The sequence below is a fragment of the Anas platyrhynchos genome, chromosome 13, assembly GCF_047663525.1.
Source record: "Anas platyrhynchos isolate ZD024472 breed Pekin duck chromosome 13, IASCAAS_PekinDuck_T2T, whole genome shotgun sequence".
NCBI classification, from domain to species: Eukaryota; Metazoa; Chordata; class Aves; order Anseriformes; family Anatidae; genus Anas; species Anas platyrhynchos.
Window position 1 is genome coordinate 16,251,945 of NC_092599.1, and position 26,276 is coordinate 16,278,220.

Here is a 26,276-nt window from a genome sequence, read left to right on the forward strand (position 1 = left end):
TGTGTTCAGCTCAGAGGTCCCCAACATAAGGCAGCCAGGGGCCTGTTGGAGCAAGTCCAGAGAAGGACTCTGAGGATGACCAGAGGGCTGGGACACCTCTCCTATGAAGACAGGCTAGAGAGCTGGGGTTGTTCAGACTGGAAAAGAGAAGGCTGTATAGACACCTTACACCTGCCAGGTCCTAAGGGGTGCCTACAAGAAAGCTTGGGAGAGACTCTGTCAAGGAACTAAGTGATAGGACAAGGGGTAACTAAAAGAGGGTAGATTTAAATTAGATATTTTGAAGAAATTCTTCACTCTGAGAGTGCTGAGGCCCTGGCCCAGGCTGCCCCAGGGAGCTGTGGCTGCCCCATCCCTGGCACTGCCCAAGGCCAGGCTGGATGGGGCTGGGGGTGACCTGGGCTGGGAGGAGGTATCCCTGCCCATGGCGGGGGGGGGGGGGGGGTGGAGGGGTGGTGGTGAATTTGGATGATTTTAAAGTTCCCTTCCAACTCAAACCATTCTATAATGATTCTATGAAATAATAGATTTGTTCCCAGCATAGTTTGCCAGCAGATTTCACAGTGGAATACTAGAGACTAATCATTTGATCATTATTCATCCTGCATACCAAAAGCTGACAGCCTCCAGAAAATAGTCAAGAGTAGCATGCAGTAATGCACTTTAGTTTTAGCATTTGTTTTTTTAAGCCATTGTGCAAATACGCTACTCCAAATTTTTAAACTATTTTCTACCTTTTTATTTTCTTACATAATGTCAATGAAAAAATCCAGATATAAAGATGAGAAATAGGATATTGAGCAGAGAATTAGTAGCACGCAAGTACTGGAGAGGGGCTCTGTATTACACTTTAGCCATTCCTCATCCAAGTTTAGCTGTCATTGCACATCTGCAACTCATATACACATCTGAGTAACAGATAACTTCATGATTACGTTAATGAAAATGCTCTGAGATTAGCTTGTTGCATCTTTATCTGAACCAAACAATTACAAACATCTAAAACATATTACAACCCAGAACCTGTTTCCGTTTAACAAGAATTTCTATCAGCCCTTTCAGACCTTAAAAATGATGTTCATTTCATCTTCTCTCCAGAAGGATACAGAGTAGGGCTTAGAAGTGTTCAGGTTGGGCTAACAGTACATTACCAAGCAAAGAAACTGACTGCAAGCAATTTTCATGAAGATTCGGTATTGCCTTTAGTATCAGATATCCCATACAGTAGGTCTCCTTAAAGAAAAGAGTCCACCTTACCTGGACACAAACTTGCTTAAGTCTGAATATTCTTCAGATTCCATTCTAATGTTGAAATCAGTAATAACAGCAGACACATTCTCTTTGTTCTGGATTGGAGAAAGAATGAGGCATTTTAGAATTTTCTCTACCAAGAAAAAGAATGTATTTATATATAAAATATACAAAAACATATGCAAATGCTTCTAAACACAAAAACAGTCAACATTTTTTAAAATACATCCCATTTCTGTGATTTTTTTATTTCAACAATATCAGTATCATGCAGACAGCAAGGCTTTTAGAATAACTCAACTACTCAACACAGAGAACATACATGTATAAAAGAAGACTTATTTATAAGAGGTTTATCCACTGCCTTCCATGTCATTTCCATTTCTTTAAGGTTCTTCATATTTTCCAGCACAACACCTTCCTAGCTGTCACATAAACCAGAAAACTCAAGTATAATGTTTCATCTAGGAAACATATTAATGCTATCCTAAATTAATAAAACAAACAAAACTTAGGGATAAATACATTATAATAAAATTAAAATGTTTCCAAATTAAAATACCTAACAGCATATAAAAAACATTCAGAAAAGAAGATCATATAGTAATGAAGCCAAAATAATTATTTTTTTCCTCCACATTCTTAAACACAGAGGTAAACGTTAGATAACAGAGAATGAAAAGGCTTAAAATAATGGCTTGAAGACCATAGCAAATATTTCACTTAATCCTGGAGACTGTACTTTTTCTTATTCCCAGTCACTACAAAGGAATGGCAACAGAGGAAACTAAATGGACAATCTGAAGGCAAACACAAACATACCGCAGCAATCCCTAGTGCAGGTTGGACAGAAGTACTGCTAACACTGCCATCAGTAAAGATGGAAAAAGCAAGCCAAGACACTACGAAGTTTAGTGTTTTGAGCAAGTAACTTCAGGGAAAAAAAATAAATTTAGAGCAAAATGTTCAACGTATGCATGGAGCTGTAGAGAAGCTGGTAGCAGCTATAAGCTAATGTGTTACCCTGTAAGAGGACTGGTTTTCCAGGAAATGGGTTATTAACATATGCCAAGATGCCATCTAGGGGTCAAATAAAAAGATTTAATTGTAAAGTTCTTGAGAAGAACGCAACTCTTGAATGATTCCTTTCTCAACAGTTTTAGACTTGTTTGAGCAGATTTTCAAGCTAATTGTACATGTCCTGTAATACCCAACAGCAGTTGGATTGGAAATAATAAATGCTTTTACATTAAACTGTTTTCTTCATCCACATTCTGACCTTCATAAGCATCTATCTCTGCATAAGAGTGTACAAATAAGCTTGCACTCCAAGCTGGCAAAACACTAGCCAGCTTTGAGATATAAGCTATATGCTGGTCTGACGCTGCACCAAAACCAAAGTAACAGATAATATGCAGAATATGTCAGGCGGTGAGTGACCAATACTCCATTAATGATCAACTTCAATCACTAAAAGCTAGCCACAGTGAACTCGACTCAGATCTGCCTGTTCCTCTGTAAAACTGTAGCCTGGAATAAAATGTTAAATGTCATTCATGCTAAAAGCTATCAATAAATAAAATTAGAGATAATTACCTCTAATTTGATACTGTATACCAAGTGGCCTAATTTAAGATGCTATGGAGCTAACTATGGCAACTTTACTAGATTAAACAGATCAAGCTGATTAGTGCGAATAAAAATGTTTTTTGTTGAATACCAATGTATTTGTTGTCTACTGAGCATTTCCCAAAAAGCTGTTTTCTTTTATTTCTCAGAATGGGTAAAACTAGCTGCAACTTTACATTATCTCGCCCATGCTGATCTCAGTATAGGTTACTTTAAATACAACTGTAAATGCTGTATATTAGAATAGACATGCATACTTCTGTTTTAATATGGAAGAAGCCTGAGGCACCAAAAATAGTTTCCAGGCCTTATTAGTCTTGTCTGAAGACACATTGCATTGTATTTTAAACTGTAAGCTGCAGGTGCTATGTATTTTTATTAAAGAAATTAGGCCATGCAAAAAAAAAAAATCGCAATTATGTATTTTTTTTTCAGTGGAAGGTTTGATTTTTAATATGCATACACACAGTTTTCTACATATCACCTGCTCTCAAAGAAACAAATAGCTTACTTGAGTGCTGGGGTTACATGATTTAGGCGTTAGGTAGGTAAGTATTGCCATCTAGTGGTACAACAGATTTAAGCACTGTGAATGCACTCCTAAATCGACTGGTCTATTCATTTGCGCTCAGTTAACATAAATTTTGGAAAAAATTAAAGAAGTAGCATATAGGTGAGAAACCAACAGCAATCTAATGAAGTCCCACAATTGATGCAGACTCTCTCCATGCTCAAAGCTAAGTGCAGTTTTACACAAACAAATGGTAAAATTTTTTCACCAAGCACACAAGACCATGCGATGTGCGGACTTAAGAGGTGGCAGAATAACTTCATTCAACTGACCTCTTGCAGTTTCAAATTACACAACCCACATGTGAATATCTAAATACTCATTTCCTAAATTCACAAGGGCTTTTCTTAAACTTAGAAAGGACATTTTACATAGCAAAGCAATTGTTAACACTATCTGGTCTAAGCATTCTATTTAAAAGGTACCTTTAAAGTTGATCCATAAATCAAGTTTTCTTGAGAAGAAAATCTTCTGATTATTACAAATTGGATTAGAAGCTGATTTCTACCGTTTATCATTTTGAATTCTGTGCTAAAAGGTTCTGACTACAGCTTCCTTGCAGAAAATCAGTAATCATTAATCAGTAATTTCCATACAATCCCTGTGATATAATAGCTATTCACACTAGCAAAGAGAGTAAGAACATAACCAGAGTAAAAAAAAGTAATTGTTCAGATTTATATTGTTTTAGTTTTTCCTCAGTTCCCTTAAGAGAGGTGGGGTTTTGAATTTTCCAGTCTCCAGTTCAAGATAAAAGACTACACAAGAGTTTGATAAGAATTTCATGACTGGATGCAGAACCTGACCTTCAAAACTATTTTGCCTGCATGCACATGGAATACAAAAGTTGGGTCCACCTGTTATAGAGTAAAAACAATTCACTGAGGCTTAAATTAAGGAGGCGCAGGCAATCATAATGACAAAATACCAGTTGAAGTTTTCAGGTGAAAAAGTAGCTATAGACATTTATCCATCTGAAGTTTTGTTTGTTGGCTTTTTTTTTTTTTAAACATACATTGGTCATTACCTGTGTTTCAAGAAGCTGAAATTCCAATTGAAAAGGCAGAGAGTGGCAATTCCCTGACAATCTGTGCTTCTGCACTGTTCTGTTTTCATCTATTATAAAAAAGAAAGTTAACAAGATACCATAATCCCATACAACTATTGCATTTCTTCCATTAGTCATACTTAAAGTACCAACTGTTACTGTCAATCATACCGATTACGAAATCAAGTTAAATATGTTAAGAAAACAAAACTAATTTCATAGTAGTATTTCACTTTCCCACTACGCAAAATACAGTATTTGCTCAGAAACTTTTTTTGTCAATTAAGGTGATTGTATTGAAATACATTAATTTTTTTCTGCTACCATTTAAAGTGGAATTAAAATATCTGTGGATGCATGATCTTAAACAGCATGCTCAGTATAGCACTAGTAACAGGCACAAAAATGCTTACTTTTTTCCAGTGTTTTCTTGGAATGATTTGTGAAGTGAATACCAGTAAACTTCATTAAAAATGACATCTCTCTCTCTAGGCTTTCAAGCTGAGCTTTCAGGTCTGATGGACATTCTCCCTTAGATTCTCCCTGAAATTCTTTTTGGAATAATTTTCTAGAATTAAAGAAAAAAATAAAAGGGTAAAAGATCCAGAGTTAAGAACATGTTTTATTACATTTGTAATTTGTTCTGATGATTTTCAGACCAAGATCAGCTAGCAGCGAGTCAAATTTCAGTTAGATCATATTACAGTAACAATAAGCAATTCTAATCTACAGACCTCACATTCGCTGCCAAGTAAACAGTCTTTCTTATAAACTGTGATATATCATCTACTTGGAGGGACATACAATCAGAGTGAGTTGTGATGCCTTTAGTAACCTAAATGGCATAGTTTATCTATGGAGTATACATGTATATTATTTAACTGATATTCTATAGTAAATATGCCCTATTTAGCATATAGCTAGTCCTATCTGTACATGCCACTGTTTTTGTTTTTTTAATATAAACATGCAACTGAGCTGTTTCATTCTTTATAATGAAACACATGGCCTTTGCAGTCAACAGCTTTGTGGGGCCCACACCACAGCATATTCATTACTATGCTCTGACCCACAATGATTGCCTTTTACAAAATAAATAAAAATCAGATGGAAATAAAAAGACAATAAAATATTTACTTATTATTTTTAATGTTTTATCATACATGACCATGTCCTAAATGAGATCTGCTTTATAATAGCACTGTAAAAATAACATAAGGGAAGTCCTAGTATCATAACATACAGGCAAAAGCTTTACCCAAGACTTTTGACAAAAAAATGTTATTATTCCAACACGTGAAAACAACATACATTGATGTTAGTATCTCTTCATCAGAATAAAAGGTGGATTCCTGTTTTAGGTCGTCATACTTCTCAGCCAACAGTTTAATCTCTTCTTCTAGCAGCTGAATTTCATCTTCATAAACTTTATAAACATTGTTCTCCATTTCTCAGAATCAAAGTGACTAGGTAAAACAAAATAAGTGTATCTCTTAGGCCTCCCCACAGAATTGATCAATATTCAAAATCAGTTATTTTTATCCAAACAATTAATTTAAACATGAAAATATAACATTAGGCAATTAATTCTCCCACCACAAAATGAGAATTCAATTACATCCTATGTCTTCTGAAAACTAAAGAATTGATGCATACATTTTTTAAAATATCCTGGGTAGATTTGACAAATACAATAACGTACACCACAGTAAAGAATCCTATAGAATTAAACAATCCTGTTTGCTACAGAAGATTACACTGACATATAAGCCTTCTATCATCAACCAGAAAACAGAATTAGGCTTGAAGGCAAGCAACAATACGTGCTCTTGATACTACAGTACTTTGTCATCAGTGTAACCCCAATGAAGCCCCATTAGAAAAATAGCAGTCTACAAGCGTACACGGTGATTTTATTGTATTAGTTCCTCAAAAGCTTAATTCATTAAGCCAAAGAAAATTTTTAGACCAATATCAACACACAAATCTCTGCATAGCCTATAGATAAAGAAGTTGAATCAGGAACCCAGTACAGTCAAAAGTTTTCTTTTAGAATCTTTAACTAAGCATGATTTCATCCAGTAGATTTCCTGGGGATTTCCAACTTGCCATTACAGAACATCAACCTGTTCCACAGATAGGTGTTCTATCTGACTGTTCTACCAGTTAGGTGTGGAAACAGATTCCAGTTGTGAGCAATTCACCTAACGAGCCACCTGATCCTGTGATGAAACGCACCTTAGTTTCTCACAGTGAGCAGAGCTGTGCTTGCCAGCTGGTTAAACAAAGCCCAGCTACTCTTATGCAGGGCAAGAGCATAATCTGCCTCTCATGGAAACAGCGCTAAAAGGATACAAAGAAACAAACATCTTTCTCGAGTAAGTCAAAACAAGTAAATACCATTAAGAGAAAAAAACACCTTGAGATTAGCACACTAGTTTAGACACAACACATTCAAAGGACTGCAGAGAACATTACCCAACCGATGCATTAGAGCTTTCAATAGGAAAAAAAAAATCTAGCTTTATTTTGTGCATTTGCACATAACCACTGATGTATTTGAACGCAACCACACTAACGTGGCTCAATAAAAAGGGATGAGGGGAAAATGGGATTTTGTTGCTTTACTTCACAAGAAACGGCATATGAATAACATATATATGAAAACATTCAAAACAAAAAGTGGTGGAGTCACCATCCCTGGAAGTCTTTAAAAGACGTTTAGATGTAGAGCTTAGGGATATGGTTTAGTGGGGACTGTTAGCGTTAGGTCGGAGGTTGGACTCGATGATCTTGAGGTCTCTTCCAACCTAGAAATTCTGTGATTCTGTAAATAGAACGCGTTGACAAACACCACGGCTTTAACAGAGAGCGCCTTGGGAAAACAATCGGGAGGTCGCTATAGCCGAAGCTTCCCGTGCCAGCGAACTCTGGGGCTGGGAGCGGGTTTAAAGCTTCGGGCGGTGCCGCAGAGCCCGGGGACCCTCAGCAGTTCAAAGAGCATCGCCCCCGGCAGACAGCAGCGCTTCCTCTTACCCGAGCGAGACGTACCTGTACGGGCACAGCAGTTTTTTCTCCTCGTCCCGAGCGTGTGTCCGCCTCAGGGTCGACCCCCTCAGCTTCTCGCCCACCCGCCCGCGCGCAGCTCCAACGGCCGCCGCGCGAGGCGCCCCCCGCCCAACCGCCGCGCGCGCCGCGCCTTCGAACTGCGCGCCCAGCCCGCCCCGCCGCCGCACCGGGCGCTACCACTGCTGCTGCCGGAGAGGGGGGAGCCAGCCGCAGCACCGGGCTTTCGTTGCGCCCTTGAGGAATAGCGAAATATCCGAAAGGACAGATGCTGAGGTTTCTATATGAGATGAGTAGTAACGGGGTTGTTGATGTGGCTACTTCCTTTAATTTTCTCGCTTCTATCTTGGGGAAACACCCCCTCTACCTTTCTTCCGAGTTGGTTGCGTCCCGTGCCCCGAGCCGTGTGTTGCCCCCAAACCTGACCGGCCGCCAACAGGAGCCCGGCGGCAGCGCGGGAGGAGCAGCGGGAGGCGGAACCCTCCTGCGGGGAGACGGCGCCGGGAAGGGCTGAGAGGGGGACGGCACCGGCAGCGGCTCCGTGAGGAGCGCACATGGAGGCGGTGAGCGGCGGCTGGGGCTGGGGCTGGGGGGGGCTTAAATCGTGTTGGTGTGTGTGTGCTGGAAAACAAGGGGGTGAGCTCGGCCTTCCCCCTGCTGTGCTGTGCTTTTGTTGTCGCTTGTGCTGGAACGAGACGCGCAGTGAGGAGGGACCGGCCCCTTGCGCCAAGCGCTCAGGTGCGCAGGAGCGCGTGGTGTCGGGGCAGAAATACTTAAACAGGTTCACAGTTCAGTGTTTCTACTACTCAACGTTTTGTTTTCTGTAAAGAAATTCTGAGGTGTAGGAGGGCTTGAGCTTCATCTGCACCAATCCACACAGGTTGTATTCCTAAACATCAGTTCTGGTGTTGTTACCTTAAAAGTTACAGGTAAAAGCTTGATAACTTGCAAGCTTTCGGTTGTGATACCAGGGGGAGAAGCGAAAGGAATGCCGAGCTGTTCACGCGTATTGTCATGCAGCAAGTTATGCGCTTTAAGGTAAAAGATAAGCTAAGCCCTAGCATACAGCAATGCTTGCTGATAGTTTGGAGCAGAGCACGTTACCTAGTCCAAAGCAAAGGTGCCCTCTTCTCAAAGGTTCTTTGTGGAGGAATTTTGATGGAATGATTTGTTTCATAATTGGAACTATTGTTATCATTTTACAGAAAAACAGAGTGCGTGTTACGGATGTGACAGCTTGACTTCTTGAATATGGAGAAGGAACAAGCTTCAAAACGTCTTTATGTTGGAGGTCTTGGCCATACAGTTTCTAAGGCTGAACTACAAGAAAGATTTGGGAAGTTTGGACGTGTTTCGGATGTAGAGATTATTACCAGAAAAGATGACCAGGGTAACAGTTTTATATCATTCTTTAAAAGTGGGTTGTGCTTCAACTCATAGTGTGAAATACTGTTCTTGTTTCAGAAATACTTTATTTTCAGGAAATAAATGTTAAAGTTACATAGAAATTAAATTAATGTTTATCATTGAGCAGGAAATCCTACGAAAACTTTTGCTTACATCACTGCCAACATTTCTGAAACAGATCTTAAAAAATGTAAGTATATTCTTTTCATTTTATTTATAAGTATATTATGTTCCTGAGTCAAATTACGTTACTGACGGTTCATCTGATGTCAAGTCAGAACACGGTCCAAGCAGAGCTTGTTTCATTCTGTTGTCGTACTCGATTCACTTGCTTTAAGTTGCAGTATATGGAGGCTGTTTTTGCTAGACTTCTCAGTGAGCAGATGCTAGCAGATTTAAAAAAGAATAAAAAATCTTGCAACTGAAGAAGTAATTTTTTGTTTGTTCTAGCCCTTTTATCAAAAAGTGTAGGGAATGTATTTCAAACACTTCCACTAAGTCTATAGAACAGTAGAAGAAACTCGACATGAAAGGTAGTCCAGAAGGAGTTTCCATAAACGTGCTTCTGTTACAGCAGTCTTACAAATTCCAAAATGGGTGGATTACAAAATTATTTGTGAAGTTATAAAATTACCTGTGTAATACATGTATGTAGCAGTAAAACACCAGATGAAGGTATCTTTACCTAAAGAGAGGGATTGGTAACATGCTCCTGTATTTAGAGAATACAGCCATTAGGAAGAGGAAAGCTTTTTGAGATCAACTAAAAGCTAACCCAGCCGTTCTTTCTCAAGTTCCAAGTAGAACAGTTTTCCTAACTGTTTTGGGTGCTCCTTAACTATATCTTACAAAAACAAATAAGAAGTTAAGTACAGAAGAGTTTTATCTGACATTAGCATGGAAACTTCATTGTATGTGTATTTGAATCTTCACATCGGTGTTTGAACTGAACCGTACAGACTTCAATAACACTTCTCATCTCAGAACTTTAATTTTGGATGTGGACGTCCTTGTTTAAGAATAGGATATTACGCTTTTCGTATGCAAACTTAAATCAAATGGCTAATGCAGTATAAGATGATACTAAAGAAACTTCAAGCTATTGTAGAAGGTGGCATAGTTAAGTTCAAAGTGAATTTTTTAATGTAAAAGATACTAATTTCTAGTCTCCTTGTTTCACAGGCATATCAATTTTAAATAAAGCCAAATGGAAAGGGGGGACGCTGCAAGTCGAGTTGGCCAAAGAAAGCTTTTTGCATAGGTAAAAATCAAGAAACAAATGTATGTTTTTACTGAAATTACCCTTTTTATGTTTAACTACCAATATTATGGCAATGCTTCATGCATCTGCTACACTGTTATTCTTTCTAATTTTTATTGATGTTGGTGGACTGTTGATGCACATATTTTCCCTTAAAGATCAACTATAATCAGAAATATGTTAATTTAAGTAGTGAATGCTTACTGTTCTATGGGAGATAGTCACTGCCAGTTACAATTTAGCACATGGGCAGATCTTTTTACAGGTGTGATGTACTTTTTGGTACAGGCTTGCTATGGAGAGAGAGGAAGCGAGGCTTCAGAAAGAAAAAACACAGACAAACGACAAAATGTCTTTGCTAGAATCGCTGAAAAAGGCTGGAGTTGTAGACTTTCACATGAAAGCAGTACCAGGTACAGAGGTGCCAGACCATAAGGTATGGTGGGGTAGATCTGTAGAGAATTAAAAAACAGAATTGGGCGCAAGTTTATTACATCTAAATTCCTGTCAAATCTTTATGTTGTCTGTAAAGAAACTTGTGTGACAATCCAGCTCTGAGAAGTAGTCGAAAGAAATGCCTTACATGTAGACAAGCAGGATATTTTTGTTGTTCTTTGTCATGACTAGAAAAAATCTTGATCATGCAGTCCTCTGTCACGTTAAATTAATAAACGCTTCATTACCCTTTAATGCCTGAATGTCTTCATGTCAGTCTTAAGAGCATAGAAAGAGCATATGTACTTGTTTTTATAGAACATATACATTTTGGATGGCTGGGCTGTCAGGCTGTTCTCTGTGCTTCAATACATTTAAAAGTAAGACTGAACAAAATTGTTGAGCATGCAAACTCAGGCAACAAAAATATTTACCACAAAATTTTAAATTTATTTACTCAACGCTGTGATTTTTGGGAAGTGTGGGGGATTTTGAATTTGTTACTTGGGAGGGGAAGAAAGGCGAAGGAGTAGTGATACTGTCCATATAGTTACCATTGTTAATTCATAAGCCAGAAGCTTTATATTAATAATCTTACTCGTAAAGAAATTTGGTTGTATTTTGTCATTATTTGCAGGTCGTAGATAGTTATTGGTCTTATTGTATGTTTTTTGTTGTGATTTTTTTAAGAAGGAATCTGGTTAAGTTGCACACTGAAAATATCTTAGTAAGGGAAACAAAAAATAAATAGGTCACAGATGGTTCTTTCTTACCAAAGAATATACACCTTGTTATCCTCCGGGTTTATTTCATCTCCTTTTTTTGTTTTGTTTTATACTGAATTTATTTCTCTTTCCTTTCAGAATTGGGTTGTGGGTAAGTTTGGTAGAGTCCTACCCATCCTTCGCCTTAGGAATCAACAAAAAAATAAAATATCCTTTTTGTACTGGTTGGGCATAGACACCATGCTCTTCTTTCTTTTGTTGTATGGGTAACTGTTTCTGCTTATCTGCTTAAGGGTCTTCACATTGACTACTAGTTTTGATTTACAGAGTCCCTTAAGTAAATCTTGCAATAAATCTGTGTGATTTGAATAACTTTTTTTAGATTGCAAGTCCTTTGTTTAAAGGCATACTGTCCTACCGTTAAAAGAACTCATTGTTCTTTCACTTAGAATTTAGCTTGTTCCTAGAGATTGGAAGTCTCTGCTGGAAGAATTGTATTGTTCTTATTCCTTAACTAGGACTAACGTTGTGAAATATGACCCATCAAAATACTGCCACAACCTTAGAAAGCTGGAGCAAGACTTGACACATGCAGTTCCTGTATCCAAGCTTACTTGGTATTTGGAAGAGAAAGATGACAGCATAAGCAAGAAGAGGCAAGGAGAATTCCCTGTAACTAAGAAACAACCTAAAAAGCTGAGACAACTGGACAGTGAGGGTCTGAATGGATCAGCAGCGCCCCCTTCTGGGTGCTGGCCGCATTCTAAAAACATAAGCTCTTCACAGCTAGATCAAAGATCAAAAACCAAATCCAATGAGGGGTCTGAATTGCTTCCGTCAAGCAGTCTTTATAGGAGAACACCAGGGCGAGGCTCTTTAACAGATAAAACCAATAATTCTAGGATTTCTTCTCAGAATAATACAATGCATGTTTCTGATGGTGACATTGATTCTGAGGAGGAAATTAGAACGATGGTAAAGAAAGGGATGGAAAGACAGCAAGCAGACATTGAGACTGAGGGTGACCACTTGGAAATTGTTGGAGTTAATTTTGAGTTAAAGTACAATACTCACTGGTCCTTAGGCAATCTAGACGCTACAAAGAAAGTTGTCAAAGGAAATAATAAAGAGAAAGAGACTGTGGAATGTGATAATGGTTATGATTCAGCAGATACAGATGAGATTATTGCTGAGAGTAAAGGTTCAGATCCAAGTAGCATGAAAACTGCATTTTTAGAAGACTCTAAACTGGCAGTGGTGGAAACAAAAGAAATACTAACTAATAAAAAATGTGATTTGGCAAATGACTCCTCACCGAAAACCCACAGAACTGTAAGAGAAGGGAAAGTAAGAAAACCTAAAATTTCTGCCTTGCCAAGTACAACAAAGACAAGTGATAGTGAAAGTTCTTATTCAGAGTCTGAGAAAGGGGAGTCTGAAATCAGTTCTGATTACGAATCCATGATGCAAAACTGTTACCGTCTAGACCTCACATTAGATGACCTAAAAGCATTAGCTACGGAGAACTCTGGGACATCAGTCGAAGAACTTGGTAACGCACAGAACTCTAGTCAGTGCAGCGTGAAAGAAAATGCTAAGGGCAACGTCACATGTAAAACAAGACTTTCTAGAACTCCCCCTGCAGTTAAAAAGAAGTGCATCAGTCCTGAAGATATAGTTGCTGCCATTTTAGAAGGGGAGAACAATGTTGATGAGGAAAGCTCCAAGAGACACAATGGTTCATGTTTGAAATACCAGCCCTTCAGAGGAATGCGGTCCCTTTGTGAAAAAGAGTTAACTAAGGACAGCGCTGGTTTAAAGAAGTCTGTAGAAAGTTTAGGTGTTAAAGCTTCAATTCCTTATTGTGGGCAGAAGCCCTCTGAAGGGCAATCCAAGAGCCATCCTTTTTATTCCCTTGATATCAGCAAGGAAAATGAACAAAGTGAGCCTTGTGAACAGCAAAAGTTATCAGATGCTGTCTCCTTAGTAGATGAGAATGATCGGCCTGTTTGCAAGCCACGTTTACAAGGAAAGAGGAAAAGGACAAATTATTTGCAGGAAGACCAAAACTTAGAGTATGGAGATGCTGCTCCTAGCACCAGTGACAGTGAAGGTGAGAGCAGTGACATGGATAGTAACACTGCAGTGTTGCAGAAACGCATGAAACAACAACTGAAAAGCCCAAAACCGCTTTCAAACAAAATGAAGAAGGTTGTAAGCAACACAAGTTCAGAATATGACGTTAAGAAATGTGAAAGTAAGAAGATGAGTCTCTTGGAAAATAAGGAACTTCATGGTACTGCTTCGAAGGAGTCTAATACAAAAAAGAAACAATTGCAGGATAACCAGAGGAGGCTGGCAGCTCTAGAAGAGAGACAGAAAGAGAGAGAATTACAGAAGAAAGTCATTCAAGGAGCTCTTTCAAATCTGGTAATTACACTCACAACTTTTATCTGAATAGTATACAGTAAAAGCAAAGGGAAAATAAATTATTTTAAAGTATATTCAAGAATTCCCCTATTAAATTTTTAAATGTTGCCGGTTTTCAGAGTTCGTACAGAATGTTGCCTATCTAATTCCTGGGCTGTCTCTAGAGGTGCAAAAGGAACAGTAGATTCCTCCTGTAATGTCATAGAAATATCTGAGTTACTTCTGTGTGACTGTAGTGAATATTTAATGTTTAACATGACAGTTTTATTCTTACGTAGGATAGCCAGCCAGAAAGCAAGCGTAAACACATCACATTTGATTCAGATGTGGAAAGTGAAGCTGAAGTGGATGAGATCTTGAAGGAAGATGAGAGTTTGGGAAATGTGCATGAAAAAGTAAGTTTTATTAAGAAGTCCAGTATTGTGTGAAGAAGTTTCGTATGGATATGACTATGCCATTTGTTTTGAAGACTATTTTTCATAGTGTGGTGATAGAAAAAAGTAAATGAAGAAGTTTTGAACTAACAGGAATAATTCTTTTTTAGCCAACATGAAACAGGTTACAAAGAATTGACTGTGCATCTGACAAAGTTGGAGATGTTTGAAACCTTATAAGGAGATGGAGATCTGTATGCAAGATGTTTTAACTTTGATTAAAAGAAAAAGAATATTTAGGTTATAGAGCATAAGTAGTTTTGAATTTCACTGCTTTCGGTCAAAGGAAGGTAGTGCTGTAGAAAGACTTATTGTTCTTTCCAACACTGGACAAAAAATCTGGATTAATGAAGTGTCTTGCTTTTAAAATGATATTTGAGTCCAAAGAAATTGTGTGGGGCTTCATCTTTAAAGCTTATTTAATCAACACCTTATTTAGCAGATTCCTCAGACTGTATTTTCCCCACCCCCTGAAAAAAAAAAAAAGGCAAGGTTAGGGCCATCTTTACTATCGAAATAAAATCTTCTTCCCTAATTTTTCCTCATACTTAAGTTTTTGTTGTTGTTGTTTTTTAAGTTATATGTATCTTCATTTGTATTTGGAATCCCTGTACGGTATCTTTCTTTAGGAGACCCTTCTGATGGAAAACTAAAACAAAATGGTGAAATGTCTAAACAACGTAAGATTTGAAATGCGTGGGCGAGTAAGCTAGCTGGTTGTTCTAGCAATGCATTTTTTCAGATAAATTGGAAAGCACGAGAACAAAGTTATTACTGAATTATTTTCCGTTAGTTGTGAAAACGTCTCCTTTTCTGTATTCTTTTTGTTTAACATAGGAGTCTGATCCTAAAACTTCTGGAAGACTCTTTGAAAGCAGCGAAGATGAGCAAGATGATACAGATGATGAGAGATTCAAAATTAAACCCCAGTTTGAAGGCAAAGCTGGTGAAAAAGTGAGTGAATCTATTAATGTGATTTATTTTTTTTTGTAAGACTCTGTAACACCACTTTGGAAGTATGTAATACATAGGTTTGCATTCTTGCTGAATAGGATTTTGATGAACTTAAAATGGAATTCTCTTAAAAAGAGGGAACAGTAGCTATGGAGAAAATGGGTGTTGGGAAGTGAGGACAGTTCTCTGATCTTGTCATTGTTTTTGACTATGGAGGAATTTCTGGAAAAGGCATCAACATTTAAAGGTTGTTACTATGTTGTGTTTATAGCACTTGGGGGGGAAGGTTACTGTATGTTGATGGTTTGTTTTCCAACATGTAATAGGTTTTCATTTTATTTAGCTCTTGAATTTGCAATCCCGGTTTGGCACAGATGAAAGATTTCGTATGGATGCTCGATTCCTTGAAAGTGACAGTGAAGAAGAAGGTAGGCTTGTACAGAATCACAGAATTTCTAGGTTGGAAGAGACCTTAAGATCATCGAGTCCAACCTCTGACCTAACACTAACAGTCCCCACTAAAACATATCCCTAAGTACTTTGTACTTTGTTCCTGGTTAACAGTAATACTAGAGGTATATAATGGAGCCTTAATTTTGGATCCTTGTAGAAGCTCCTTAACCTCTTGTTTTTCTGGTGATTCTTCAAAGTAAACAGCCAAACCGTGCTGTGGCTATACGTATGGTATTCTGGTAGTTGTGTTTTCTCAAATATATATGCTGCAAAAGCATTTGTAATAGCTAAATGAAATATTAATTTTGTTAAAAAGTCAACATTTGAAATGATCTTTTTAATACAGGCTGATGCCAGAATGTTTTGCCCATGTTTTTCTTAAGGTAAATAACTTAAGGTGACATAACTAAAATAAACTTTTTGACCTTTACATCAATTTCAGCTGTTGGTTTTGTAGTCACTGTGCTCTCCATTGAGCAGTCAGAAAGATTTTTTTTTTGTCCTTTTCATCTTTTCTGCTATTAAAAAAAAAAAAAAAAGTCTTCTAAAGATTTTTTTCCCCTAACAAATTGTTAACCTGCTGCTCATGGCTCAGAATTTATTTCTGAAATTTAATCTTTTGCCAAGTTCTGCTACTGCCTTTGCTTAAATGATTTTCTGTACAGTCTCTCTCACTGCCAGAGTTGTTGCACGGTTGTACAAAAAAGGGAACAGGGTAAATAACTGGTCTGATTTTCACATGAAATAAGTGTCCTTAATACTGCTAATCAAAGACTAGTTGCACAGCAAGGAAGAAAGCCTCTAAGTAGCTTTAAGATAAGGGAAGTGACCTGTCAATTTGCATGAGCTCTCCTACTGTTGTAATAACGCTATACATTGAATTTCACAGACTTACTTCAGTCACAGTGGGAAAAATGTACTTATTTATTCATTTATCTTATTAGCAGAAACAAATACATTGAAGACAGATGAGGACGATGAACTTGCTTCAGAGAAAAAGAGAAACCTGCAAATACTGGGAAGCCTCTTGAATGTCGACTTGGAACATGCCAAACCAACTAAAATGGCTACAAATGCGAAGAAATTCAAGTATGGGCCATCTTTTATCAGAGAAGAAGGGATTTTGGGGAGGCTTAATTTTTGTCAATATTACCCAACTAAAGTTTCTTAGTTTACTGAGAGGACCTTACGTTGTGTGCATCTGAAGTTAGCTTTTAATTCAGTTTCCAACTTGAGTGTCCCGGTAGATTATGTAACTGGTAATTATCATTGTGGTAAAAAAGAAGTGATAGGATGACTGCTTATGTTTTTTCCAACAATCCAACTGTAGAAAATTTACTGTGTCTAGGAATTAATATTTTAATAAGTCCTTGCCTGTGTGAGATAGTTCTGTTCTTTGTGAAGACAAACTTAAATAAGATAGACAAAGAACATGTGAGTTAGGCAGTAGGTCAGTAGGTTAGATCATAACTTCCATAGGAGTTAAGAAGGTAATTGTTCTCTCTGGCCTACACATGAAAAATAACATAGTTATCCTTCTTTCAAGGGACAACATGAGTCTTCTTTTGCAGTGGAGATTTTTTCTTCTTATGCTCATCTGTATTTCTGCTTTTGAGAAATGTCTTCATTAGATCGGTAATTTGTTATGTCTGGCTGTGGACTGAAATGGTGGAAATTAAGAGTTAAGATGATTAATGGAGTAATGTGCAGTCAGTCAGCTTTTACAGGCAGTTGTTACTGGAATGACGTGAATTGACTTCTGGCTGCTAAATATTGTGACTACTGCACAATCGTATTTAGGTCTATGGCTGCTTTGTAAATTTTCTTGCATTTTCTAAAGACTAGCAGAGGGGGAAATGATCTCTACAGTTGCAGAGATCGTTTTAGGAAATATTTATTGCATTGGTGTTCTCTAATACCCAGTTAATGATATAGTGCATACCTGTTTAAAAGCAGTTAACTAAGTTGTAAGCATTAATTGGGGGAGAGGAGGGGAAGTACATGGCTGTCTTCCTGCATTGTGGTAAGGCTGCGTAAGGGTCAGTCTAAACATTAGACTGCTCTATCTGGAAGTTCCCCAAAACGTTTACATACGGGAAGGTGAACATGCTACTCTGTTTCCTTGAATTATTTGACTTTGTGGAATGTTTGGTACTGGAATACACAGCAACATTGGTATATTTATCTACGAATAGATACCTACTGATATGCCTCCACCTGTTTATCTTTTGAGGAGATACAAGCTTCTACTGCATAATGCTCAACTTGAAGTTTGTTTTATATTAAAAATTACACAATTGAATTAAAGTTGATTCCGTTTATAATTTTTCCTGAACCAGACAGGCACAGGCATTTAAAAAGTATCTTCTGGTCAGTTAGATTTTGGATTGGTTTGGAGCTTTTTTGATAAAGAAGTAGTTGTAGATCTAAATCTAACCGTAAAGGTTTAGGGTAGCTTTCAATTGACCCTTTATAGTGTCTCATGGGTGATTTCTTGCTGTTTTTTTTTCCCCATTCTATTATTATAGGGATGTTAATGCCCTCCGCTATGATCCCACAAGGCAGGACCATGTGGTTTTTGAAAGGAAACCCGATACTACAGAAAAAGAGAGGTAATAGTACAGCTTGGTACCTATCATTGTAATGTTTCTTTCCCTGGAAGGCTGGCTTTCAAAAATGGCAAAAAAAAGACTTTGACCCTACACATACTGCTGTTTTTTCTTTAGTTCTCCCTGTTATTGCTGAAATAAGGATTGTGGCCTATACCAATACGAAGTAACATAATACTTTCCCTACTCCCTACGTGCTATTTTCTGTCCTCCTTTCTCACCTTCAGGCTTTCCTCTGCTTCAAGTCATGGACTTTGAGACTTGCAAATCTGTGAGGAGAAAGCATTGTCTGTTAACTTCTAATTTGTCAGAAAAGAAATCTGTCCCAAATATCATAGTATTTAGATCAGATACTGTCATGTATTAAATGATGAGTCAGAATTTAGTTCATAATGAAGTAGAAGTGTTGCTGCCTTTTCATGCATTCAAACCTGAGGCACCTCCCCGCTGCTCACCCTCAAAAGGTGGGCAAATTGTATAAGGTGGAAAGAAAGGGGTTAAAAGTCTGAACACAAAGGACAGTCATGCTGGCGTATAAACCTTGGAATATCCTGTTGCCAGAACTTGGAACTGCTAAGAAAGAGAAGGAAAAAAAAATGTAGTTAAGTGATCTACTTATTGATGTGTTTGGATAAGCAGCCTCGCTATTAATTGCTATTGCTATTATAATTGCTATTATTTCTGAAATTCTTGGGGAACCTTTCCTTTAAAAACACGCATGTTGTTTCATTATCTTTTAACAATCTGATTTCAGTAAAGCTAAGAGAAAGAAGAAGAGGGAGGAGAGTGAGAAACTGCCTGAAGTTTCTAAAGAAATCTATTATGATATTGCTGTTGATTTAAAAGAGTTGTTTGGATCTTCAAAGAGCAAACCAGAAAAAAGAGAAGAAATACCCTGGGACAAAGATAATGCAGAGGAATCCACCCCACACGACAACCTGGGACCTGATGATGGGAGTAACACAGCTCAGAATTCTGGTGGTTTCAAGTTTTCTTTCTTTGATGATGTGGATCAGTCACACGTAAAAGAAGGTAATAGCAGAATATACGTGATAATAGATTTTTGAATGAGTTGATTATGTCAGACACAGGAATTACATAGCATGTTTTAGGTTCAGAAACTAGAGGGTTTTCAAAGGCTAAAGTCAGTAATGCAAAATCATTATGGTGGTCTTTTATACTTGCCAAGATCTTTGTAGTTTAATTCCAGTTAATCATGCTTGCATCCCATTTTTTTAAGGGATAGTGTCAAGAGATAATGCTTTGAAAAGGAAATACTATTTAATTATTTTTTGAACAGTGATGGAAAAAGTTGTCATCCACTGAATTTCTTAAATATACGAGGAAAAAAATATGGTACACAAGTCAAATCAGGATTCATATAAAACAACAAGATAGTATAAATAAAATATCCCTTAATTTAGGGAGTATTATGAGCAGAGAAGATCTTAGAGTTGACCCCAAGATCCATGAACAGTTCCATGTGCTTAACTGTATTGTAACCATAGAAACTTGAAACTGAATGATGTGATTATTGGGGTATTATCGAGGTAAAAACAAAAAAGCAACCCAATGTAAGGAAATTGAATGTGTAATGAAGATTAGAAAAAAATGATATTGAATCCCTTCGTAAGAAATACTGTAGGAAAAGAGACTGAAGTTAACTGACATAAAAAACAAAACAATCAGTAATGCTGACTTCATAAATGGTAAATTCAGTGATACAGGTCAGTATAGCAACATGTGAGCTCACTAGAACAATGTGGAAAATATCTGTGAGGAGATGTAGTCTGCATTTCACAAACTTCTTAGCATTGAGAACTGTACTTGAACACTGTGTCTTACATTATTTGTTATGAATAATTATTGGCTTATATTGCATAAAAATCCTATTCACGGATTGCAGGACCACTGTGCTTGCTGCTGAGTTGACACAAAGCAAAAAGATAGGTGTGACCCTATTGCACATACCTTGGTTGCTACAATAATTTTTGTGATTTTTGTTTAACCTGATTTCAGAAAGATCATGTGTGTCATGTGGAAGCCATGAAAGAAGAAAATCAATAGTCTGGCTTTTGTAGTGCAAATTGTGTGATGTGGATAATTTGAACTTGCTTTCTTCCTCAGCAAATGCTTCCTTTTTCCAAATTAGAAATTTCTGTTCTTTCACTGGAGTAAGATTTTTGAGGTGGTATTTCTTTGTTTGATTGTTTTTGTCCCCCCCCCCTTTCCCCCACCATTGTCTAGTGACTTCTGGGTTTGGAATTGGCTTTATATTGCGAGAGAGAGGCAGTATAAGGAAGAGCTGTCTTTCTACTCTGGCCTGGTGAGTCCTGCACAGATGCTGTGCTTATACACTAAAAGAAGAGAGTACCCCTAACCTCAGTCCTTTTGGCCGAGGGAGACTGTAATAGCTCAGATGCATATGGAAGTTACCATGTCTAAACTGAACTTCTGGCAACTCCCTGCCTGTTAATAGGCAGGAACGTGTATGTGAATATAACAGCATGATTGAATACACAGAAAGAATAAGCTAAGGCATTGTGAGCCTCTTAATAAAGGAACTTTGTAAGATAGTGAAAGGAAGCTTATATTCCATCTTCTACAAGTTAAAATATGAACAGTCACAATTACTCCCAAATCAGTTAATAATAATTGTTTGGTTAGAGTGACTTAATCAGAACCATGGGCCCTAACAGTGAACTTCAAAAGGAGTTGGTGCACTTTTTCCCTATGCTGTGTTAATACTACTTGTGTGTTTAGAGGATGAATTACTAATATTAGAGAGAGCAAACTACGTTCATACCTGTCCGAAGAATCTGTGAAGGGAGAATTTTGTCCTGCACAAATCTGTTGTTTCCAATGTAACTATTTCACTCTTAAGTAGAATATTTTACTGACAAGGAGGTGAGTTAACTGACTTCTGTTGTGCTACTACTGCAGAGCCCTACGTAATTGAAACAATAAAACCTGTAAAAGTCAGCTGGCAAGAAGATCCACGTTTCCAAGACAGCAGCTCTGAGGAGGAGGATGATGAACCAGAGGCAACAGAAAGTGAAAGGGACAAAGAAATGCAAGTTCTGTTCTTATTTGTTATCTTGGTAGTAGATGATGCTATGAGAATTTTAATAGCATCAATCCATCCAGTCATGGAAAGCTAGTATCTTCATTGTGCATATTTTTTAAAAATTTTTTAGGGAAACCATTCCTTAGTGCACAGAACATAATACTCCAAAATTCTGCTGTCAGTGTTGAAGTTGAATGTAAAAATTGAGTTTCTGGATTGGTGCATGAGAACTTAATTGGGTAGTGGTTTTGGCCAAAAGTCAAATACATGCCAAGTGTTCTTGCACATTTCTTTACCGAAGGCTGTATGTGGTTGTTGTGGAGTAATGCTACATTTCAGTGCATGCTATTTCTGTGAAGCATTGCAGCTTTAATTTGTGTTAATGGAATTTGAGACTAACTTTTATGACACTGAAATTTCTTTGTATTTTTCTAGGTTTTCCTCTTTACCTCAGGCAGTAAGTGCTAGATTATTCTTCTTCTCCAAAGATGATGAACGATTAAAAGGTATAATGAGGTTTATACCCATATGGTTCTTGATCCTACATAACGTGTTTTGTGGTGTTTCTTTTGTGTGAGTGTGAATATAATGAATTTCATAGTACAAAAAAATGTAGTTGCTTCTGGTATTTTATGCAATTGTCAGGACAACTTTAAATTATGTTCATTTCCTGAGACAAGTTAATATATTGATTGATTAAAAAAAAAAAGTGTATGTAAAAGTTGTTATGTAGCTAATATAGTTATTGTACTGTTATCTTCCAGCTTGAAAATCTGATTTACAGTGCTTGTTAAAATCAAGCTCTGAATCTGTAACAGGCATAAATTTTTTTTGATAGGCATGGAATAATGCTGATGAGCCTTTAATGAAACAGATACTGATTGACTGCAATTACAGCATAATAAAGAAAACTGCTGCTGCCTTTAATTTTTCTCTAGTATGCCAAGCTGTAATGTATAACACATTTTGTTTCAATCAACTGTGTTGTGGGGGTAAGGGTAGAGTATGTGGAAAATAACAGGTCTTCTGACTTCATTACTATTTTGCACGTGAAATTTATGAAGGACATCATATTCAGATGTTTTTAACTACATTAATTTGTTCTTTGTTCTGTGCAGAGGGCCCCAAGTTATTCTGTAGATCAGTTGACCTCAGCGAAGAAAAAGATAGTTGGGAAGACAGACGTAGATTATTGCTTGAGGTGAGTATTTTAACATCTGTTATTTGATAACTAGCTGAAAGCTCAGTGTGAGGAGGGAATGGGGCTGCTTATCTGTTTAATTTGCATTAAAAATAAATTTGGGAATTTCAGAAGGGCTTGAAACTTTACCATTACAAGGAAACTACAAATTTTTAACATAGCAGTGTGTGTAACTTCATGTTGTGGTGTCTGGTCTGGTAAATCATTGAATGTCTGTATTGCACAGCACCAGCTACATCAGTGCATGGAAAAAAACTTGTTTGAGACTAAGAGTGAATTGAGAAACTTCTCATAATACTGTGTTAAAATTTAAATATTTTCAGGAATGCCGGAAGAAACATAAGGATGCAAGAAGGAAAGTGAAAACAAAACAATAAGTCTTTGTTTCATGTTTCTTCTTTGAAAGAGACGTTTTTCTTCAACTTCAAAATTCTAATGTTTCAAAGATCTAACAAGAAACAATACTGGAAAAGACTGTTAAACTTTGTTTCTAAATAGCTACATATTTATTATGTCAATAATTGTAACAAGTTGGGTGTGTTTTTGTCTATACGGTTTAAAGGAGACTCGCTTCTTTGCATATTTTTGGGGAATTTGATCATGGAACAAAGAAAACTGTGGATTATTTTTTGTGTTCTCATGCCCCCTTGCTGTATGCTGTTGATGAAGAACAGGTAGTACCACACCTTTAAGACTATACAACCTGTATTCAGCTGAATGTAACAGAGATCCTGTTTGAGATTCCTTTTACAAATTCTTGGAATGCCCCATTTTCAGAGTAAAATTTTACCAGAAGCTTATTAAAATATGTATATAAGTGGGAAGACTTATGAAATGGGTAGATTTGTATTTCTTCACAGAGCTGTTTTTTATACTTTTTAATTGAGTATATACATGTATACATAAATAAATCTTAAGGGCAAATGTTTCTGGTGTTATATGCTTGTTGAATATTTTACATATAAGGATGTATTCTTCCATCCATTTAGCATATTTGCGGCAGAGGGTCATGACAACATCAGAATACAGAGTGTTATGGAAGTATTGGCTCTTGGCTAATTAACTTAGAGGCTACAGCATGTTGCAGCATGTATGTGATCTGCCTGGAGAAAGTCACTTGGTTTAAAGTGCTGTTCATGGACTGGCAGATGGTAAGGATCAATGATGGGAGATTGATCAGTCCGCTGTAGAATGTAAGAAGGGTCAATCCCCCTTAGAATGGTGAACAATAGCAGTGTCAGGGTTAAATGAAGATCCCAATCAGTTTATTCTTTGTTGGAGGCTAGAGGGAAAGAATTATAGCCAGTTAAGGTACTCAGAAAGCATTCTCAGTTGTGCCTTAGGATGCCTGAGCAGAAACATCCTTACTTACAAAAGTGAGTCAGAACAAAGTAGTATCTAAGAGCTGTGACAGACAGAAAAAGAGTAATTTCCAGCCAAGGAAACACTGTGCACTGAAAGTGTTATGGGATAAAATATTTTGTGATGTGTTTTCAAGGATGTGTGAAAGAAGTAACTGAGAATGGTGGTCTACAGATAAGGCTCAAGCGAAGTTCCATGACTAGCATTTATTTGTAAAATAATAAACTGTTCCATTTTGCTTTCCTGTAGTTCTTTTGGTTCTCATGACAAATATGTATGCACAAAGAAGTATGAAGTCTTCTTGAAAGACAGCCAAACTGTTTCTACTTATTAGCAAAAAAAAAAAGTTGGTTTTGTTGACATTTACACTGTTTTGGTAGCAAACAGTTCAAGTGAACATTTTGTTTCTGTTAAATTTACTGTAAAATCTAACGGATGTAAATATGCTCCTTTTCTAGTGCTCTTAGAAGCCATCCCTCACAAGGTGGAAAGCAGTATCAATAAACAGTAGTGCCAGAGACCTGATCATCACATGGAAATTGCTTTAAGCGCATTTCTCAAGTAGAGACTGAGCAATTTGTGATCAAATGATCTGTGAAAGGGAGTCTATAACTGCAGTATGCACCTTTTGTAGTGGTTTCCACTGTCTCTAGCTCATTTTCTTGCTTGATTTTTATAAAATAGTTGTGCACTGCTGCAGAGCATGATGCCAGAATACTTGTTCATATAGGGTACAAGTTGTTGCATACATCACCTTGTCTTGTATCCCTGGTTGAAAACAGTCTACTAGCAATAAGTTTTAAGTAATAATAGAAACGCTTTCATGATTGTGGTTTGATAGGATATTGTACTTGACTAAGTCATTTCCAGCGTGGGGCTCGAAGGACTTGACCCCCTTGTAATGAAAGATCGGTGCAAATTCTTGTAAAACTGACTGTTACAATACTTAACCTTCAACCTGCCAGGATTCAGCACTTAAAACAAGGTGTTTTTTTTATCCTTGGGCTCTTCCTGGTCCAAGGAATAATAAGATTGCTGTTTGCGAGGCCTCACATTAGAAAATGAGAATAGCTGGCTACCTCTGGGTTTAAATAGCAACTCAGTGACTAGGAAACACACTACTAAGATAAGAAAGCTGAAAGCAGTCTCATCTTGAAAGTTAGAGAACAGAAGATCAAAAAGCAAATCCCAGAGTACTGAGTAGATGGAGGAAAAATGTATTTTTTCAAAGTCCTGTGTTCAGCATGTGTTTTTGTTTGTTTTCTTGTTTTGTTTTGTAATATACTTCCCTATGCCTTCTGAAGCTTGTCTGATTTGTTTTCTTCCTGTCTGTCCTTAAAATTCACTTTTACATTGCATACATCTGTTTGTTTTTAGTCTTCTAAAGAAATTTCTTTACTTTCACGTTCTTTTACAAACATAAATGGAGTTTCATCTCATGGCTGTCAAAGATGAAGCCTGTTTTCTGTAAACTTTTTTTTTTTTAAGTACCACGGTCTGTTATGCTGCTTTGTGAACAAAGTTGTTCAGTCGAACTATTTTGTGTGGCATGTGATCCTTTTTCTTCCTGAGGCTCGGAGGTCTTCTGAGTTGTAATAAATGCCACATTTTGCAGAACGCTGCCTTACTATGTCTGTACAACGCTGTTTTCTCCTGAGTGAGATTCAGCATTCGAATTCTAGTGCACTGCTTTCCTAACTGTGATTCAGGGCTTCACAGGTGTTAACTACTAGGCATAGAGCACCTTAGTATGAGAAGACCTAATGGCATCCTATTTACAGCCTTGTATGGTTTCAATTAAGACTAATCTTTTGGGGCCACTTTGGCAGGCATAAAGAAATAAGTATATCAAAGCCCAAGGTGAGCAAAGGAATAAAAGTGCTGGGCAACTGCCATCAGCCCTTCTGGCTTGGTACGATTTGTACAGCTACAAGTTTGAACCTGCTTGTGTTGTCACGTAGGACAGTTGGAGAAGGTGAAGGAGCACCAAGTTCCCTTTGACCTTTGCCATAGCAAGGAGCACTCCTTTCTGTTTGTACTAGTTTGCTGGAGAGAATACGTTATGCGGTAACTTAGTAGAAAATCCTTTTCCTAGTTAACTTCTGCTTCTGTGTGGATCAGTGCTGATATTTACACAAAATGGCTGACTTGCCTTTCTAGCAATCATTGCTTTCCTGGAATCTGCTCAGGTCGTTGGAGTGGTTTAAGAACGAAGATTGCAGGACCAATCTTTAAGGCATTTCTTTGGCCAATTTAATAAAGCTTTTTGTAAAGAATTTTTACATATTTACAAGATAAAGGTAACACAATTTAACATCTTAAAAGATAGTATTTTTTTTCTTAGTAATTTGTCTCAGTTGTCTGTCTTACTTG

General features: G+C 37.3%; 2 protein-coding genes across 8 annotated transcripts in view; one reads left to right on the forward strand and one right to left on the reverse strand.

Annotated features, from left to right (window-relative positions):
- CENPP (centromere protein P) overlaps positions 1–8,067 on the reverse strand; it is a 150,428-nt gene extending 142,361 nt beyond the window's left edge. The window contains exons 1-6 of one of the 4 annotated variants that reach the window (XM_027467670.3): positions 7,933–8,067; positions 6,738–6,842; positions 5,811–5,965; positions 4,913–5,067; positions 4,479–4,567; positions 1,258–1,346 (exon numbers count right to left, since the gene is read on the reverse strand). In XM_027467670.3, the coding sequence (XP_027323471.3) occupies positions 1,258–1,346; positions 4,479–4,567; positions 4,913–5,067; positions 5,811–5,947 (470 nt within the window). In that variant the 5' untranslated portion in view covers positions 5,948–5,965; positions 6,738–6,842; positions 7,933–8,067. Of the gene's footprint in view, positions 1–1,257; positions 1,347–4,478; positions 4,568–4,912; positions 5,068–5,810; positions 5,966–6,737; positions 6,843–7,535; positions 7,849–7,932 lie in introns of those variants that run through there. The other 3 variants (XM_013105183.4, XM_005025627.6, XM_072044239.1) reach the window with 3 other exon arrangements.
- Positions 7,996–23,469, forward strand: NOL8 (nucleolar protein 8). 4 transcript variants are annotated; one of them, XM_038185800.2, is made up of 17 exons: positions 7,996–8,128; positions 8,771–8,955; positions 9,100–9,162; positions 10,155–10,233; positions 10,522–10,669; positions 11,532–11,600; positions 11,919–13,823; positions 14,102–14,218; positions 15,095–15,211; positions 15,555–15,639; positions 16,609–16,753; positions 18,193–18,276; positions 19,028–19,305; positions 21,217–21,346; positions 21,776–21,846; positions 22,459–22,541; positions 22,865–23,469. In XM_038185800.2, the coding sequence occupies exons 2-17, from the start codon at positions 8,817–8,819 to the stop codon at positions 22,916–22,918; spliced, it is 3,567 nt and encodes a 1,188-aa protein (XP_038041728.2). In that variant the 5' UTR covers positions 7,996–8,128; positions 8,771–8,816; the 3' UTR covers positions 22,919–23,469. The 4 variants fall into 4 exon arrangements, with proteins under 4 accessions (XP_038041728.2, XP_038041730.2, XP_038041729.2 ...); XM_038185802.2 differs by having other exon boundaries at positions 16,612–16,753; XM_038185801.2 differs by lacking the exon at positions 7,996–8,128 and adding an exon at positions 8,161–8,303.
- The last annotated feature ends 2,807 nt before the right edge of the window (positions 23,470–26,276 follow it).

Bases quoted from the DNA above. Each gene is read 5' to 3' on its own strand.
- NOL8 (XM_038185800.2), top strand. From the start codon at position 8,817: ATGGAGAAGGAACAAGCTTCAAAACGTCTTTATGTTGGAGGTCTTGGC. The intron at 8,956-9,099 runs GTAACAGTTTTA...ATCATTGAGCAG, and splicing joins TACCAGAAAAGATGACCAGG to GAAATCCTACGAAAACTTTT. The intron at 15,640-16,608 runs GTAGGCTTGTAC...TTATCTTATTAG, and splicing joins AAGTGACAGTGAAGAAGAAG to CAGAAACAAATACATTGAAG.